This window comes from Parasteatoda tepidariorum, chromosome 11 (assembly GCF_982258835.1).
Source record: "Parasteatoda tepidariorum strain Cologne lab strain chromosome 11, Ptep-v5.0, whole genome shotgun sequence".
In the NCBI taxonomy this organism is placed as follows: domain Eukaryota; kingdom Metazoa; phylum Arthropoda; class Arachnida; order Araneae; family Theridiidae; genus Parasteatoda; species Parasteatoda tepidariorum.
In genome coordinates this window covers 28,111,185-28,130,270 of record NC_141765.1, presented here as the reverse complement: position 1 = coordinate 28,130,270, position 19,086 = coordinate 28,111,185, and the positions used below count along the sequence as shown (strand labels likewise).

The 19,086-nt window shown below is 28.3% G+C and overlaps 1 protein-coding gene across 5 annotated transcripts in view; it reads left to right on the top strand.

Moving 5' to 3' along the window:
- The first annotated feature begins 7,103 nt into the window (after positions 1–7,103).
- The window catches only part of LOC107447338 (rho guanine nucleotide exchange factor 10-like protein), a 53,658-nt gene continuing 41,675 nt past the window's right edge, over positions 7,104–19,086 (top strand). Inside the window, exons 1-4 of one of the 5 annotated variants that reach the window (XM_016062215.4) lie at positions 7,116–7,389; positions 9,622–9,846; positions 12,614–13,659; positions 14,926–15,027. In XM_016062215.4, coding sequence (XP_015917701.1) covers positions 12,786–13,659; positions 14,926–15,027 — 976 coding nt within the window. In that variant the 5' untranslated portion in view covers positions 7,116–7,389; positions 9,622–9,846; positions 12,614–12,785. Of the gene's footprint in view, positions 7,390–9,294; positions 9,467–9,621; positions 9,847–12,613; positions 13,660–14,925; positions 15,028–19,086 lie in introns of those variants that run through there. The other 4 variants (XM_043039062.3, XM_043039063.3, XM_043039064.3 and 1 more) reach the window with 4 other exon arrangements.

Here is a 19,086-nt window from a genome sequence, read left to right as displayed (position 1 = left end):
AAATACTAGGTTACTAATAGTAAACTAGTATTTCTTTTATGAATTAATTTAAATGACAAAGGTATAGTTATCTGGAATGTCAATTTATCCCAGGGTACTGCGTTTTTTAAATGAATCAAATATGACGTTTGCCAGTTCCACAATCAAGCCAATGATTTACAGAGGTTTCTGCACAGAAATCTGAAAGGGGTTTTCCATTTAGGTAGATGTTCATAATTGTGTTTAACGCTTCTTGTTAAAGACCAGTACGTAACGTGTTTTTTTGTAAGTTCATTGCTGAAAAGCCCCTTTCAACAGTTGTAGTACTCCCAGACAGAGAAAACAACAATTCCACCATGCGCAGTATGTTGCTGTATTGTGGGTCATTTTGCTGCATTATGTCTTTATAAATAGCTTGGGCTCGGAGGACTGAAGGTTTCTGGGGGTAACGATGTGTACCTTAAATTTTAATGACAACCATTCTTGAGAAAAACGGAAAAATGGACATTAACGGGAAAACGGCCGTCCGCGCGGACGTCGGATTCGAGAAATTCGTTGTCCGAGGGGAATTTTTGACCGCTGCGGACGGGCGGTTTTTCGAGCCCTGATTTATAACTTTATTTATAAAGTCAAAGAATAACGATTATTTAGGGCTCCATAGCCGAAAAAAATTGGGAACCATCCTTTGGTATTGGTCAGGTAAATGGTGCATTTGCCCTTGGACCCGCTATCCTAGGACTCTAGAGGGCCCCACTCTAGTTATATTTCAAGAATAATAATGACAATAATAATAATAATTGTAAACATTTAAATTTTTTTAAAAAGTATTTTAAGTATTAATAATTTGGAAAATGCGTTTTATATTCTAAACATATAGATAATAATATACTAAGCATTACTCTATAATTTGAGATATAGCAATAAAAAACATAGAGTTATTATTATTATTATTTTTTTTTTTTTTTTTGAAAATCGGCGTTGAACAGAAGAACAAATTCTGAGTTTATGACTACCAATGTTCAACTCCATAGCCTTGTAATTTTGAACCCAACCCAGAAGACAAAGAAACTCTTGGATTAAACATTGAGACAAATTAGCCTTCTTTGAGGGCCTTTTGATGGAACTGACCCACACTTGCGCTACATGGAATGGAAAACCACGAAAACCTTCCTCATTTTGAACCGACGGCAAAGGGATTCTAATCCATGATCAATCTGTCACTAAGGATATTTTACGTCAGCTCTGTGATGGGTTCAAGCCGGGAGCAGGATTCGTATCAACCAGCACCGCTAGGATTCGAACCTGGGTTACATTATAGGGAGGCGAACGCTCTATCCCCTTAGCCACCTCGACTCAAAACACATTAAATATTATATTTATTTAATTTTATAACCGTGGTTCAACAGCCAACCCAATTTTGAGTTTAAGACTACCAATGTTCAACTCCATTGCCTTGCAATTTTGAACCTAATCCAGAAGACAAAGGAATTTCTGGATCAAGTATTGGGGAGACATTTGCCTTACTGGAGGACTTTTTGAGGGAAAAAACCCGCATTTGCGTTACACAGAGAGGAAAACCACGAAATCCTCCCACGCTTGCCCTGACAGCAAGTGGACTCTAACCCATGATCCATCTACCACTAAGGATAGTTTCACGTCTGCACTGTGGTCGGTACGAGTCGTGTACGGAATTCGTATCGACCAGCCATGACAGGGATTCGAACCCGGTTCACCTCATTGGGAGGGGAACACTCTATCCCCTGAGCCACCACGGCTCAAAACATAGAGTCAGATAATATAACATATTTAATCGTTCTTAATTGATTATTTAAGTGGGATCCTTAATCACAAAATTTCTTAGTTCTCATTTTCTCTGATAAATACTTAAGCGATTGTATAAATTTGAAAAAAATATAAAATGTTAGAGAGAAAAAAGTTAAGTTGTTCGTTCTTAAGAATAAAATTTTTAAAAAAATCTTAAACAAATAAAAGCATGTAACTCACTTCAAAAATTTAAGAGAGAATCTTACAAAAAAGGGTCCCAAAGAAAGAAAAGATTTAAAAGGGCGTTGTAAAATATTTCGCCCAGGACCCGATAAGTCTAGCGACGTTTCTATCAATCAATATTTAAAGCTTATGGCTAGGGCTGCAAGTTTGTCGCGGGAAAAAAGACCCGAAATTCGCGGGAAATTTTGAAAATTGCGCAGATTCTAAACATAAAAAAATTTACTCAACAAATGATGCAAAAAACAGAAATTGGACAAATAATAAAAAAAAGCTTAAGAAATACATAACGTAAGCATTTCTTTTCATTTCAAGCAATATTAATATTTTCATTTAAATGAAAAGAATTTTGGTACAAAAGTATTGCACATCGTCAGATTATTCTCATTTATGCTTCGTCTTTCATCATTTAATACATTTTATACTTAGAAAACGATCTTTCTGCTTCCACGCTGTTTGAAAACTCGATCAATTTTCCTTCATCAACGCTCAATTCCTTGACCGTTGCTTTGTAAGAAGTAATTGCTGTGAAAACTCAAACATTCAAACTGCTAGTTACAAAAGCCTTATGTCCCTCTCATCTAAGAAACCGATCCCTATTTAAGAAATCACAAGAAGCCGCCCAGGAAAAATTGCCTGGATAGAAAGAAAGGCAGTAGAAATTTCATTGCCCAGTGCATTCATAGAGTTGAAATACTGCTATCTCAACTCTATGAGTGCTATAGCCTGTATTACGATTTTTCTGTCAAAGATTTGATTTATAACATTTTCCTTCTTTTGCGATTCCAATTTCTTTTGCACTCTTACTAACTTCAGGAAGGTAATTCTATCAGTCTCTTACCCTCCCTAAGTGTAGAAAGACCACCTTACCTGACAATATTGTGATTATCTCTGAACTATTTTCTTGTCATTTTGCTATTGATTCACTCCTCTAAATATCTAATCAATTTTGCATGTTCAATTTAAGGCTTCAGAAAGGTAAAAAATTCTGTTAAATAAAAATAATAAATTTAAAAAAAAAATTTAAATTTTTGAGCAATTTTAGCTCAAATCAAAACATATTGAGAATTCGCGGATTTAAAGAAAAAATAGGACAATTTCTCTGAAATCATCGCGGAAATTCGAGCAGCGACAGACCTGCAGCCCTTACTTATATTTCATTACAATATTAATGTCGGGTGAAATAATAAATATTATAGTTATGGCTGAAAATAGATAAATGAAAAGTATTGCTGTAGTTTCAAATTAAACCACACCACTGAGCTTCACGATCAATCTACAACTGAGGATATTTTACTACAGCACTGTGGTTAGTGCGAGCTGAGATCGCAATTCGTAACAACTAGCCATCGCTGAGATTCGAACCTGGGCCATATCATTTGGAGGTCAACCACCGCGGCTCAGGGAATGATTCGGTACAAGTCGGACGGTTTTCGAAAGTGGAAGAAAAAAAATCTATCTTACAATAAGCCAGATATACCACAATGACGACCCTCAAATTCCTATTAAAATTCTTATTAAGTAAATGAAGATTTGGCAATTTCTTTTTTAAATTAAATAATTCTGTAATATTATTATTATTTCTCAACATATTTAAATATTTTCTGAAACATTAGATCTATTCTTTCATTTGAAAACGGAAAACCACAGAGCAAAAAATTATAAAAAAAATTCACAATGTGTCTGACAAATTATATCGAATAATCTGACGACATTATCAAGAAAGAAAAAAAACAACAAGCTTGTCGATAAACTCTAATAAACATTTCGTTCAATAAACATAAAAAGAATGCGTAAATAGCGTTTTCCATTCTCCTCGAAATCTGATTTATGGTTAAGTTGTTTCAGTTTTTGGTCTAAATTTCTGATTAATAGTTTTAAACATATATGTTTCTTTCCGAATTTTACATATATATATATATATATATATATATATATATATATATATATATATATATATATATATATATATATATATATATATATATATATATATATATATATGTAAAATTTGCAAAATTAAAGTAATGAAATAATCAGAAGAAATCAAATAATTAAAAGAAATCAAATAGCCAGAAGTAAAAAAAAAAATAATAATAGTAATAATTGAGCGTGACAAAGGGGAAAAAATAATGAATTCGTATTAGACAGATATCAAAATTCAACTTTATGTTTCAATGGAATGTGAAACAAGATTAATAAAATTAAATTTTCTCCCAGGAATTACAATTACATTTCTTTCCTTAAATGCAATTTCGTGGTTATTGCATCTTTGAATGATGAAAATGTTTTTCCTATCTGTTGGGTTTCATATACAGTACAGTCATGAGAAGTTCGTCATTCATAAATTTCAGGTGTGCCATTTGCCTCACTAATTTTTGAACATTTTATGCGTATTATTTTAACTAAATAATTGAATTCAAGCATAGCAATTACTATCTCCCTAGGTAATTATTAAAATCTTCATCATGAATTTTTTTCATGATTGGTAACTAATTTGGTATCATTAGTTTGACAGTGATATGTCAATGTAATGCTACCAATAAAATAATGCATTATACACTGAGGTGACAAAAGTCATAGGTTAGCAATATGCAAATGTGCAGATGTCACTAGTATCGCATACAAAATTCGTATATAGGTATTAACCGCAGGACGAAAATTAACTGACTCTGAATGTGGAATGGTAGACGGAGCTAGAAATATGTGACATTCCATTTCAGAAATTGTGAGAGAATTCAGCATTTTTAGATCTACAGTGTAAAGAGTGCGTCGAGAATACCTGATAATAGGCGTGACCTCCTACCACGGACAATGGAACTGCTGACCACCTGCACTTAATGACCGAAACCGCAAATATCAAAAAAGTTCACTGTAGTCCCCTATAGGGGCTGTGGAATCAGTATTTTGAAACGAAGACAATGATGATTGAATGCATCAAACTAGATTATCTAACTAATTTTATGCTTTGATTTTTTATTCTTTTATCTGTTCTTTTTTTTATTTTTACATATTATAAATAGTTTAAAAAATTTCATATAAGGGGAACCGACTAAAGAATTGACTAAGGTACCGTTTTACTCCTTACTTTAGATACTCCTCTGATCAAAAATATGTGAAGTTAGATATAGTTTTTTTCTTCCTACAACGATCTATAACATCAAATTATTTAAATTAAAAACATAATCAAAATTAAAAACTTAATCAAAATTAAAAACTTAAGCAAATTATTATAATAAAAATTTTTAAGAAAAATTATCCCAGGGATCAAAAAATATTTTTGGGGGGAAATTCTGAAGATAGATATCGCAATGCATTATCTATTTTTATTTCACTTTCGTTTCAAACTTAAGTACAAATAATACTTTTTTAAGTTTTGTCGTTTTATTGTTTTGAAACAAATAATTTTATTGACTGAACTTTTTAAACTTGTAAAATGTTATAATAATCAGAGACGTTTTTCTCACATATTTTTCTTGAAATAAATGAAGAATTCCCACAACAGCCCTTTGTCTGCCAGGGAGTTCATTGAGGCTCCACAATTTCGTGACCAACGGCATTATTGGTAGCCTTCGAATTTCAAGCCGACCTAGGGATCGAAGCTCAGTTCTTCGCAGTGACAGTTCAGAGCCTTAACCAGGGCCCGATTATTGCCTAGACCCAATAGGCACGGGCCTATGCCACGCACTTTCTGGGGGGCCTCAAAAATTAGTAAAAAGTCTACAATATTCCTTAAAAAAAAAAAAAAAAAAAACTGAAAGAAACAGTTTTTCTCAAAAAAGGCATTTTTTTATTTCATATTTTCTTTATATTGTGATAAACCAAACTAGTGTAAAGATTGCACTAAACAAATTTGAAAGTACAGCTGAATTTTAATTGGTGCAATTTTTACTCTCAACAGCTTGAGCAAATGTAACGAGAATGCATATTCGCTAGGTCTCTTATAAATGATTAGTGTCAACAAGAACTAAAAGCTTATTCTTAACAAATATGTAAAGCTGAAAGTGGAAGACAGTAGTGACTTTTAGCAAAAATCACTGATTTCAATTGTTTGTGGTCACCAAACTATTTTCCTTTTCATACAACATTGTTTTGCTGTTTTATAGTTTGCTTTAATATTTAGATGCGTAAACTTTATCTTAGAAAAATAATCTTCAATTGTCTACTTTCAAAATCTTTTAGAATGTTTCTCTTGAATCATGCAATTCAATAGATTCTTTTTATTGTTAGGACTACTCTTCAGAAATTTAATTTCAAAATATTTTGTTAATGGGTTTGGAAAATTTTGTGGGCTTTCGGCCTGAATTTGTCTTGATCGGTCCCTGGCCTTAACCACATATGTATATATATATATATATATATATATATATATATATATATATATATATATATATATATATATATATATATATATATATATATATATATATATTGTAATTAGATTGCCGAAAGTATATGCCGCAAAATATTTCTTCCAATTTAAAATTTGTTTTCATAGCTCAGCCCTGAACACAGGAAAAGAATGAATACTACTTATATTTTATATTTCAGGTCTTGTGAAGTTCAATATTTACTATAAAATTGTTTTCAGATCCAAAAATTTGAGTCAAAAAATAAATAAATAAAATCACGAACGACCTGACATCATTATCGTTCTGTTTTGATTAACTCTGGATTCTGTTGCTACTGTTTTGGAAGGTTTTTATCGATTCAAGATGTTTGAGAAAACAGAAATATCTATCTCGGAAAAATTCAGGAAAGTGTAGTAAAAATAAAAATTTGCGCTTATTTTTTAAAAAATATATGTCATCCTGCGGTGCATAAAACTGTTGAAAAAGTTTGACGTGAGTCCAACCATGAGCGAATTTCAGTTTTGCGTAAGATTGTGACTAAAATGATTGCCGAGATTTTTTTATAGAATGGGAAAGTTAAAGTGCCAGATGCTTTCTTCTTTTAATATTGATGCTAAACTGGCTCTGCTTATTTTTTTCGCATGCTATTCTGCAGTAAATTTTAAAAAAGCAGATCATTAAAAAAAAATTGTCTGTGAAACTTCAGGATCGTAAGCTTCTAGCTGCCATGGTTTCTGTTTCAATCTCTAATCATTTTGTTTGACATTCAGTCTAATCTTTAAACTATCATTTGGCAACATAAAATTTGTTGCTTATATTTTGTTTCTTTCTTTTAAATAACATCTCATTCTCATTCAAAAAACTAATTGATGTCTTGTTTACATTATGTTCCGTAAATTAACTTTGTTTGACTGCTTGAATTTTAATAAAGTCATTTATCACTGAAACTATTTCGCTGAAAGTATTATTTGATGAAGAACTTTTACTAATTAATAGAAAGTTAAGTTCAGACTGTCTTGGGTGTTGTTTTCTAATTAAAAGGAATAGAGTATGCGTAAGTCCTTTAATTTATTGATGAATTGCTCCAGACAGTTGTTTAAAATGGCTTTTTTCATTTTCGATTCGTTGTAAGACACATTTATATTTTGAACTCTGTGTGCAAGAAGTTTGTTTACATCTTTGTTTGGAGTGGAATTTTTTTTTTCTTTCGTCTAGTGTTATGTATGGTATTTACTAGTCATTTAATTTCTTAGATTCATATTTTTATTTTTTCCAAATAATGATGCAATATATGTCGATGCTTCTAACTGCGAAACATTTAATTTCGATTATCAGACTGGTATAAACAATTTAAGATGAACTTGGTGCATTAAAATTCATTCAAATTGAATTGATAGAAAACTTCTAAATTATACCTAATGTGTCCTAAACTCCATTTATCAACTACTGTTTTTAAATTGTTAAAGTTATTTTATTATCTTTCAAAGAAATAATAGAATTTAAAAAGTTATGAAGTCTTTATGTTAGACTATAATATTTGACATTTTAAAAATTTATTATGTAGCCTTATGATGGAAGAAAAACTGCTTAGTTTTTGTTTGAAAGTTATTAGATTTCAGTTGTAAGACACTGTCATATTTCTTGTAGATCATGCATGTTTTAATTAGAATATTTAAATGTATTCCCTATTTTTGACATGATTTTTTAAAAGCCAGCCATTATTCTAGGTTTCAAACTGCCTTATAATGAAACGATTCTTGAAACTTTTATTTTTTTAGTTTTATATAATTACTTGATTTTGTAGTTTTGTTAGAATCTGAAGCTATTTGATTTCAACTTTGCTTTTCTAGTTCAGCAAGTTGAGTTTTGATTAAATTTTAAACTATATTACGTATGAATATAATTATTTAGAGCTTGATCAACTTGAAAACTTTTCATAATAGTTATTCATAATGGTTTTAAAAGTCAAGCACCTAGTTTAAAAACATCAGTTGCCTTGCCAGGAACAGAATTTAGAGCCAACAATATAATTATTTTAAATTAAGGAATTATTTTCTATTACTTAGCCCATTAAGAAAAATGGGTACTTACGTTTTCTTTCATCGACCATTTCACCGTCGCACCAATGTCATTTTGGCTTCTTACAAAGTATGTATAGTAATTGAATAGGTAAAAAATTGAAAAAATACAATTATAACTTTATTACATGCCAAAATTTAGATAATATTTAAATTTGAACCATTTCCAAATCTTCAACCTCTTCACGACTAAAGTATATTATTAACTTAGCAAAAAAGTATTTTGCAGTTCTGAATTTCAATTTTACAGTCATTATAAGATAAAGTATGCATTCCTATTGACAGGCGGCTAATAATTTTAGGTATATATACGTGGACCTCAGGTCTTAACTAAATAAAATAGCATAAATATCTTAAATGTTAAATTGCACATAAAATAGGAACAAACTTACTTATTGTTTTATTATGGTCGATTTAAATACAATGATTAATAGAATTAACAATTTTTGGAATTGAAAAATACAAAGTTTTTTCTATGTACAATGCGATACTCTATTAAGTTTTATCAATACTATTTTAATTATGCAAACCATACAAAAAAAAAAAAATTATTGAAAGGAATCTAACATTAAATATAAAAAATATCTAACTCTTGGGGGTAAAATTTCAAAATTATCGAAAAGTAATTAAATATATGTATGTACCTTAATGTAAAACAATTCATTAAAATACACATAAAAATATTTCAAAATAGATATAAAATTAAATACTCATAATATTATGATATTTCACTTGATTACTTACTAAACTGTTATAAATTTCGCCATGCATACCAAGTTACTCATACGTGGACCTGCATGTTCTTGATTGTATTAAATTTAAAAGCTTCCTATAGATCACTGAACTACTTAGTCAAAAGAATTTTTTATTTTATTTTTTAGAATAACTGAATTATATAACATTTGAAGTAACTGACATTTTTGAGCTCGTGGATTAGGCATCATTTTTCGAAAGTCACTTCTGTTTATGTGAAATTCTAACCAACTAATTTACATGTTCTGCATCGATTGGAATCTCCGGAAAACTTAAATGTCCATGAATGTTCCAGTTAGGGTAAAATAAATTTTCTTATAGTCTCTTTTTTGAAGCTAAAAAGCGAAGGTCCACATATGTGGACCAAGGTTATGAAGAGGTTAATAATGATATGTAATTTACTTCTTATACAAATAAAATGGTAGTTTCTCATCAATTTCATTTTTTTTTTATAGGAAATGCAAAAAGTTAAATGATCCACTACAAATAAATATTTTTTACCCTGATCCAAGACTTCAAATGGCACTAATTCTCTTTTCCAAGATTCATTGTTTTTGAAGTTATTGTTGATTGTTGAAAACAATCGACCAATTTTAAAAACAACCTATTTGAGCTGTGTTGAAAACTCACAACTTTAGAATTGAATATTTTTATGGATTTAATGTATCACTGCTTAAATGGTAACTATTATTTCAGATATTTTTGATGTTTCCTAAAAAAAACTTGTTATGCTTTTAGTCTTCACTTTTTGTAAGAATAATAATTTTAATTGCCTTTGTTAAATATGATTTGGGATTTTGTAAAAATAAATATCAATTGCACATTTACGAAAGACAATTCACACATTAGTCAATTTGCAGGTTTATAAAATGCTCTTAAAATTAATAAAGTCGGGTGGGGTATAGTGAGTATAAAATCAAGTTTTTTTAATTTTTCTTAAAGCTGGCTCTAAAATCAAACCATTAAATTTATTTTACTGAATATTTGATGAATTTATATGCATTGGATTTATATTGAATAAATATGAAGCATAGCTCGTCTACTTTGTTTGATAGTTTTCTTACAGTAATGCATTTAAAAGAACATGTTTTGATATACCTACTTTACCCCATATTACAGTGGTTATAGCTCTAAAATTAGTGTATATTTCACTAAAAAACTTGTAAATACTGTTTTCAAAGTAAAAATTTGCTTAATTAAATGTTTCTTGATTATATTTTAAAAAAATACATGCTAAAAAATGTTTTTTTCTCCATAAATTAAAGTGTAAAAAATGTTCATGGCTATCAAAAGTAGGTTTCACTTTGAATGCAGTATATTTCATTGAACTCTTCATAATTTCATCGAAAAGCACGAAAACTATTATAGTTTTAGGTTTATTTGAAATATAAATGAAAGTGTAAAATTTATATCTAAATAGGTAATTTAAAGTGTTTTTAATGTTTATATCAAACATGTACAGTACAGAACCCGTTATCCGGAAATCAGAAAACCGGAAAACCAAAAAACTGGAACGAAATTCGATAAATTTTCCCGCAATTTTTAAAAATTTTTTTTTTTTCCTCTTAAGATTTTAGGATTTTTCTTTCTTTTTTAAAAGATATTTACCTTACCATCATTTCAGAAATAAACATTAGTGTATTACCTCATCGTTTTTTCTTATTTTTAAGATTATTTCCAAATATTATTTTTTTTTTAGTTGGGTTTAACACTAAAAAAACTGCTTTTTGTAGCGATTCAGAAAACCGGAAAAATCAGTTATTCGGAATAGCGATAGTCCCGATCGTTCCGGATAATCGGTTCTCTACTGTATTTTTATTCTATTTAGTTATTTTAAGGAAATTGTTTTGTTATCCATGAAAAAACTGCCATATGAAGGCAGAAATTTGTGTGAAAACTCATCTATATCTTTAAATAAGTTTTGTTCTTCAGATGTCCCTCTATCAGTTTGAACTAAAATTAATAGTTTTTAAAGATATTAGAAGAGAAGTGATCAACAGCTTAAAATAACATACTGTAAAATTTTATCATTAACAGATAATTTGTAAACATAAAATTTTTACAAGTTTCTAAACTGAAATTAAAATGCTTGCTGCAAAACCAGTAAATGTCTGTAATAATATGAAACAAATTTTCTCAATTTCAAAGGAGGAAATAGAATCTTAGATAAGTATTATATTAAGGTAAACCATGACTTAAACCAGAATTTTAACTAAACTTATTTTTTAATAAGAACCATCCCTGTTTTTTTTAATGAAAAAAATCTTTGCAATAATTAACCTTTCTATTATTTATACAAGTACCTTTTAGTTTCTTTTTATATAGCCGATTGACAAAATGTATATAAAAATTTCTATAAAAATCTTCAATTTTGAGTTCGCTATTTTGAATTCAATTATGAGTTCCAATTTTGAATTGCTACTGTAAGTCTATGTATCTCTGAATGTACATTATTGCACTTTTCAAATACAGTGAAACCTCCGTTAAGCGGACATCCTTGGGACCGAAAAAATTTTCCGTTTATGAGAGTTGTTCGCTTACGGGAAGGATACCCTAATAACGAAGTTTAACACTGTTAATTGTTTTTAGAATATTTTCAAAGATGTAGAAATAATTCAATAATTTACAATAACTATTTACTAGGATATTTATTTGAACTTTAAGAAAGGTATAAAAGTATATATAAAGAAAAGTTGAATTTTTACCCTTGCAATTTAAAGCAGAAATAGTTTTTTTTTTTTTTAAATTTAGAAAAAGTAGTGTCTGGTTTGAAGGGATAGAAAAAAACGTTTCAAGGCCAAAATGACGGTCCGTGTCCAGTTACAGGAGTGTCCGCTTTGCGGAGAATGTACATAATGGTTTATTTATGGAAGATTCCCAGGGAATTAAAAATATGTCCGTATTGAGAGGTGTTCGTTTTGCAGGAGTGTCCATAACAGGAGGTTTCACTGTATATATATATAATAAACTAATGTGTGTAAAGTTAAGTCATAATGTTTCTAAAAAGTGTTTGAAATAAAACAGATCATCACCAATTCCATGTTTTGATAATTCCCAAAATTAGTAAAATACTATAGTTATAGATTGAGTTCAGAGCAAAAGTTTTTTGAACTGTTTCTTCATATTGTGAAACAATACATTATGCTTGCTACAATCAAGAACATAGATGGAAATGAGAAGTTATCTTGAATTTTAATTTTCAGTTTATTTTAATGATTTTTTTCTAATATTACTGTTATTTTTTTATGCAATATATTTTTATCTATGATTAAACTAATATTTTCAAAATAGAGACATTTATATGAAAGAACAATTTAACAGAAAAAAAATATTCCTAAATTTTAATATATGTTATCAATGAATATTATTTTATTTCATGCAGTATTATTTATATGCATATTGTTGTGTATTGTTGTATATATTTATATTGTTATTTTCCTCTTATAGATGAAGAATATACTGATGTCTTATAACAATACCTAACATGGTGGAAATGTACATTTTATGTTATTTCTGACAAATCACTGTATTGCATTGAATTATTTTAGTCATTTCTGTTAAGACTGCTTTTACAAAAAAATGGAAATTTGTTGTGTATCATGACGATAGTTTTTAAAAAATGGCAGTTCCATATTATTACAGTGAATTAAAGAAAGGCACTGTTCCTGATGCTGAAAAGAATAATTTGAATAAAGCAGAAACTCCTAATGAAAAGGGACACGGTTTTGATAATCCTTTGCTGGCAATAGAGCCTGATGTTAGCACGTGTGATATTCCTAGAAAAGCCTCAACTTTTCAGAAAAAGAAGAAAAAGAAAAAAACTTTTCAAACACCTACATATCTCAGATCAAATTCTCTAACTACTAACAGTCTTCGACTTTCTTCTCAAGCAATTTATGCTCATAAGGAAGCAATATCTACTGGAGAAGGAGCTTCTAACTCTCCTCAAAAAACTAAAAAACAAAATCATAAAAGGCGCAGCTCTGAACCAAATATATATGAAGAAATTCCTGAACAATCATATGAAGATTTGTCATGTTATACTGAAAGTAGAGATGGTTATGCATCACACAGATGGCCACCTAAGCCTCATGAATGTAATGGATCTTCAACTTATTCGTCCTCTAAGGTTGTTTTGGATGAGGTTGAAAAAGTACAACAAAGGCATGTACAAATTTTAGAAAATCTCAATTTAGATGTGGAAGCTATGTTAATGCCTGAAGAAACTGTATGCTTAGAGGAGTTAAATTCTGAAACAAATAAGTTTGCTGCTGAGCGTTCTAATTCTGAAGCTAAAGCGTTGCATTTTCTTAGTCCTGGGACGCCACCTTTATACTTTGCCTCTTCACATTGGCAAGGTGGTGGTAGTTTGTGTGGCACTATGCCTAAAGCAGCAACTACTAGTCATGGCCTCCGTGTAATGAATGAATATATTTTACAGCAATCAGACTTTTGTCCTGGTGGTAAAGCTGCTTCTGATTATGGTCAAAAAGGTATGCTTATAATCTCTATATATGTAATATATCTAATAATATATATATAATTATTAACAATACCTTAAGCATGTAAAGGTATACTCATTTAAACTTGCTTTTTTATTTGATTTTTTTAATCAATAAAAAGTCTTTTTTATATGTGAGAATAATTGATTTGAATTATCAAATAATATTATAACTGAAGTTTTAATAATATAAAAAAATAGTTAATTTTAATTAATAACTTTGATTAGATTTTTAATGTATAACTATCTACTACCAGGTAATTTTTGTATAAAAAATGTTAATATATGTTAAAAATTAATAAGTAATAAAAACTTTTTTTTTACATTATTTAAACTTTTATTATACTTGTAATTTTTTTATTTTTAACTTTATTATTTTTATATTTGTTATGGAATAAGAGTATTTTTTACTTTCTTATATAAAATTATCTGAATTGATAGAGTTGAAAATCTTTATAAGTTGAATTTGTTAGGTTATATAATTTATTTCTTAATACTATAAATAGAAATCTATATTTAATTTGAAACTTATATTTTCTCTTTATGATACTTGGGAAAACATATTTTAGGCCTTAAAAAAGATGATTTTGCACATTTTACACCTTTTTTTTAAAATTTTTATTCTGCTTATGTTCAAATTTATAATTATCCTGTTTATTTATTTAATTTTGTTAGTTTTTTTTCTAAGTATGAAACTAAAAAAATATATGAGGATGCTGAGAGAATTTCATTTTATTCCCTTTTATTAGATTTATTTATTTATTTTTAAATTTTCTTTCTCTGTTGTAGGGTGCTTTATTAAGTGGTTTATATTACCCAATGTGTATAGTTTCTGTTATTTGTTTAGTCATCAAAACCTTTTGCTACTATTTTGTTAGTTTTGTTTGTTTCTTTTAAGAATGCTTCTATGAAAATATACGTTCATTGATTTTTTCTCTCTTGAATTTTTTTCTATTCCAACAAATCATTCAATATTATTCATATGTTAAAGTTAGAAGTGCTGTCAGTGAATACATAATTTTTAATTTAAGAAATATTGCTAATTAGCACTGATAGTATTTAGTGTATTTAAATTACATTTGCTAATAAAAGTGCTTATTAGCATATTTCTTAGAGTAGTTTTTTTTTCTGGTAATTTTTTTTGTTTTTTTGTAAGGCTCATAATATTTTTGTGTGCTTAAACTTGGTACTGCATGCTTTGGCCTTTTCTCTTCTTTTTTTCTTTTTAAAGTCTTTCAAGAGCTCTTTCTGATTTTAGTTCTCCAGAAATTCAGCGAATCTACTAATGCTGGAGAAACAAGTGAAGAACCGTCATACATGCTTTATGATGATGCTCATCGGCTACAATGTTCTTCGCGAGGTTGGTGGTGGTGCTGCTTTTTTTTCTTGCCTTGCTTTTATTTAACTAATATGCCTATTAATAATAACCATTAATTCCATTTAATTTTTTACACCTTTTTCCTTGTTATGGACGATTTCTATTTTTCTCTTTGTAATACATTCTGATTTCAGAAAAAAATTTACCAAATCTTATCAACTATTTTTACTGATTATCTATATTTATTATATATAATGTTACTTTTAGAAGGACACCGAATAAACTATATTAGTTTTTACATTATATATCTGTTGACTGTGAACTTTGTTTAATGTAACACTTCTGGTTGCATCAGTTAGCATTGAAGCATCATAATTGCAATGCTCGTTTTTAACAACTAATCTTCTAAATACAAGTTGCTGCTCATTTTATTTGGGTAATTAATTACATTCATCTCCTTAATACAATTGTTTAGGTTGTTCCTGAATATATATTTTAATAATCAAAATTTAAACATTGCAGCTACATGTTACAGTTGAATATTAAGTTTTGTAATTATTAATATTCTTCTCTTGCATAATTCATTATTTCATTAAGTTCATTGTATTAATTACAGAAAGTTAATGACAAAAAAAAGAAGCTGTAATTGCATGGTATTATAATTATCATAGCATGCTGGTCTCACACAGAAAATATTTTCATTCACTATTGTCTTACTTCTGCGAACTCTGCTTGATCTATGCTTATTATTCAGACCCTTCATTATTTAATAATATCATATTATTTCGTTAATAGATGTAATTTTTTTTAAAGACATGTAAGTTATAATTTTGAACTTCATTTGATTTTCTGTTAGAAAAACTTATTCAAAATTTTTTTCCTGTTAAAAAGTTTGTTGCTTATTGCACCTCAAGAGGAACTTTGTAAAGTATATGTTGTGGCTATTACTATTATTTATAACTTGCCTACCTTAACATATCTGATATTATTGTCTAGAGGAATGACGTCGTGTTTCCTATGCATTATTTTATCCTAAATTAAATGAGGCCAAACTTAAATCAGTAGAACTGATAAATTTAAAACTATGTGTGCAAAAATTTTATATTTTATTTTAGTCTTTTTTGCACAAAAAATCCTTGTAGATTAGAGACTAGTAGTTCTATTAACTTAATTTTTAATTCACTAGATTTGATTTAAAGCAAAAGAAACAATTACATCGGGTCTAAATAGCAATGTCAGTTATGTAAATAAAGTGTACTTTTTATACATAATATGGATTAACTCTTTTAATTTCTAAACTACATCTAACATTTGGTTTCATTTGATTCAGCATAAAAAGATACCAATAAATCATTTATCCACATATCAATGTCAAACAAGTAAAAAATGTGTAGGGGAGTGTCGGGTACCCCCACCCACTGTCTATTTCATATGTATAGAATATTTTTTCAAGTCAATGGGCCATCGGACATTAATTGTTATATTAAAAAAAGATAATTTTCAAAGTTTCAAGTATTTATGCAGTTGAAAATATGTTGAATTCAGTAGTCGAATTTTTTAAATTTCTATTTTTTTAAATTAAACTATTCTTTTTTTGGTTTATTCTTTTTGCATTATTTAATTAGATGATAAAACAATAGAAACATACAAAAATATTGATTATTACTCAATATTATACAGAAATATAAGCAATACTCCTTAAGTGGGCGGGGCTACCCGACTCTCCCCTAAATCAAGAGTTGTACTGTTTTTTTCATAAAATCCTTTAAATTTTAAACTGTGGGTCCTGTCAACTTAGGTTTAGTTTTGTTCCTTTCAGCATAAAGAGGGTTATTCACTTATCTAGTTAGCATTTTTGAGTTTTTTTCTTCTCTTTTTTATTTAAATTTATATCACAGCTCCTCAATTGATCCACAAATTGTAGCATGAGGTTTACAGATGTAAATGGACAAAATAGAATTGTAAATTAAAAAAAAAAAAAAAAATTGTGCAAAATTAAAAGTTTAAGCTGTAAACAAAATTGCATAAAATATTTAGGTTTTTAGTGCATTTAACAAGCAAGGACAAAATAGGTGGCCAAGAAATGCCTGAGTGTCTCAGTTCCTTTTTTAAGCTTTCTTTTTGACTTGAATATAAATTAAAATAAAATATAATGTACTCTATAGTTCAGACTAAAAGAACAAAGATTTCAATTCACTAAATTAAACCCAAACAAGTAACTGTTGAAATTTCCTTATCCTGTAGGAATCTGAAATAATTTAAAGTCAGTAAAAAATTTTATACTTTTCAACCGTTGAAAAATAGTTGGAGGAACTCTTTTAGTCCACACAGCTTTTGGTGAAGCTAAGAACAGGGTGGCCACCCACCTGGAAAACCTTGAAAACCTGGAATTATCAGGGAATTTTTTTTATACTGGAAAAAACCTGGAAAAATCAGGGAAATATGGATAAAAACCTGGAAATTTTAAAGAAAAGCTGGAAATTTTTTCTTATATATTTTTTTATTCACTAATTTAAATTATTTGCTAATAATTTTCTTAATTTAAATTGTTTCATCCATTATACCAACATTTTTTAATCAAATAGTAACAAAAATGTTACCCCACGAAAGTCATCGTACATTTAAATGTTTTGGATCTCAGAATTAAAATTATTCAAATGTATCTCCAAACAGTTAAAATATCATCAACTTACTTTGCTTTCGTCAAAATTTGCTCCATTATAACCCTATTAAACTAGAATACAACATAAAATTCTCCCATGCAAATGTAGAAACCTTTGATCTCTGTGCAGACTGTGCAATTTAGGAAAGGCAAAGATTATGGTGGATGTGGAAGACGGGGTTAGGATTCGGTTTTTAAATTCTGTCCTTGTTCACACAATGAATCAAGTTTGTTCGCAATTGAGAGTGGTAATTTTTTTCTATTTTGACAAAATGTTTTTGTATTTTTAACTTTATTAAATTCTCCAAAAATTAGTTGGTTATAATTTAATAATAATAGATTTTATATTGCACTCTTTTTCTGAAAGCTTTTCAACTCCCATTCAAAGAAATCTGTAAATTATTTTTTCTCAGCAAACCAACCAATCACGCATTTCCCCCCATCACTAACAGCAATGTTTGTCGACAAATTGTTACAATTCTTGCATTAATGCTAATTTTTTCTATTTCATTTTAACCTTTTGTAGTATATTTTGATTTTGAAAAAAGTTTTTTTTAGAACTAACTATATATTAATATCAAATTTTACGATTTTGTTGGTAAATATTAGTTTTTTGATTCAAAATTCGAATTGTATAGTTATCACAATATCGAAAGTTCGTAAATGTTGCTTGCATTCCAGAGATGATATTTCAAAACTATTCCTCTTTTTACCTAAAAAAGCTGACAATGACTAAGGAATATATAGGAAACGTATTAAATGATATATATACATAAAATATATATATTTTTTTATTCATATGTGTTTAGTCAAGAGAAGGAAAACGAAACTTAGTGTTTTAGTTCTGCACTGTACAAGATTCTAGTTGTTCAAACAGAAACAATTAACTATGCTGAACTAAAAAACTGTGTGTTTAGATTGGAATTCTTTAAATGTTTTAAATTCAAATAAGAAAAAAAATCAAAAAAGTATAAATTTTAAGGAATTTTATCTATTTTTTTTCTTGTATAGAGTATAGAACTAAAAATTAGACAATTTTACATTTCTGACATTTATTTTTTTATACTGTATCTCTTAAAATAAAAATGCTATTTCAAAATACCATTATTTAAAAATTTGACTTGAGATATTGGTTTAAGGAAAATATGATCAGTGAATTTTATAAAAAGCACTGGTAAGATGAAATACAGTATTATGCAGTATACAGTACAGCTTTATATTGAATTGTAATTACAGTGATTCACAAAAGTGTTGATACACTTATGACTTTCAATGAAATAAGACTATCCATTAATTAAAATGAATGTTTCAGAATGTATATTTAATGATAAAAAATGTGTTCTAATCTTAACAAAACTGAAATATTTTAAATGACAATATGAAATATTTTAAAAACAAAGGAAAACTTTATTTTTAAGGAATCAATCATCAAAAAGTGA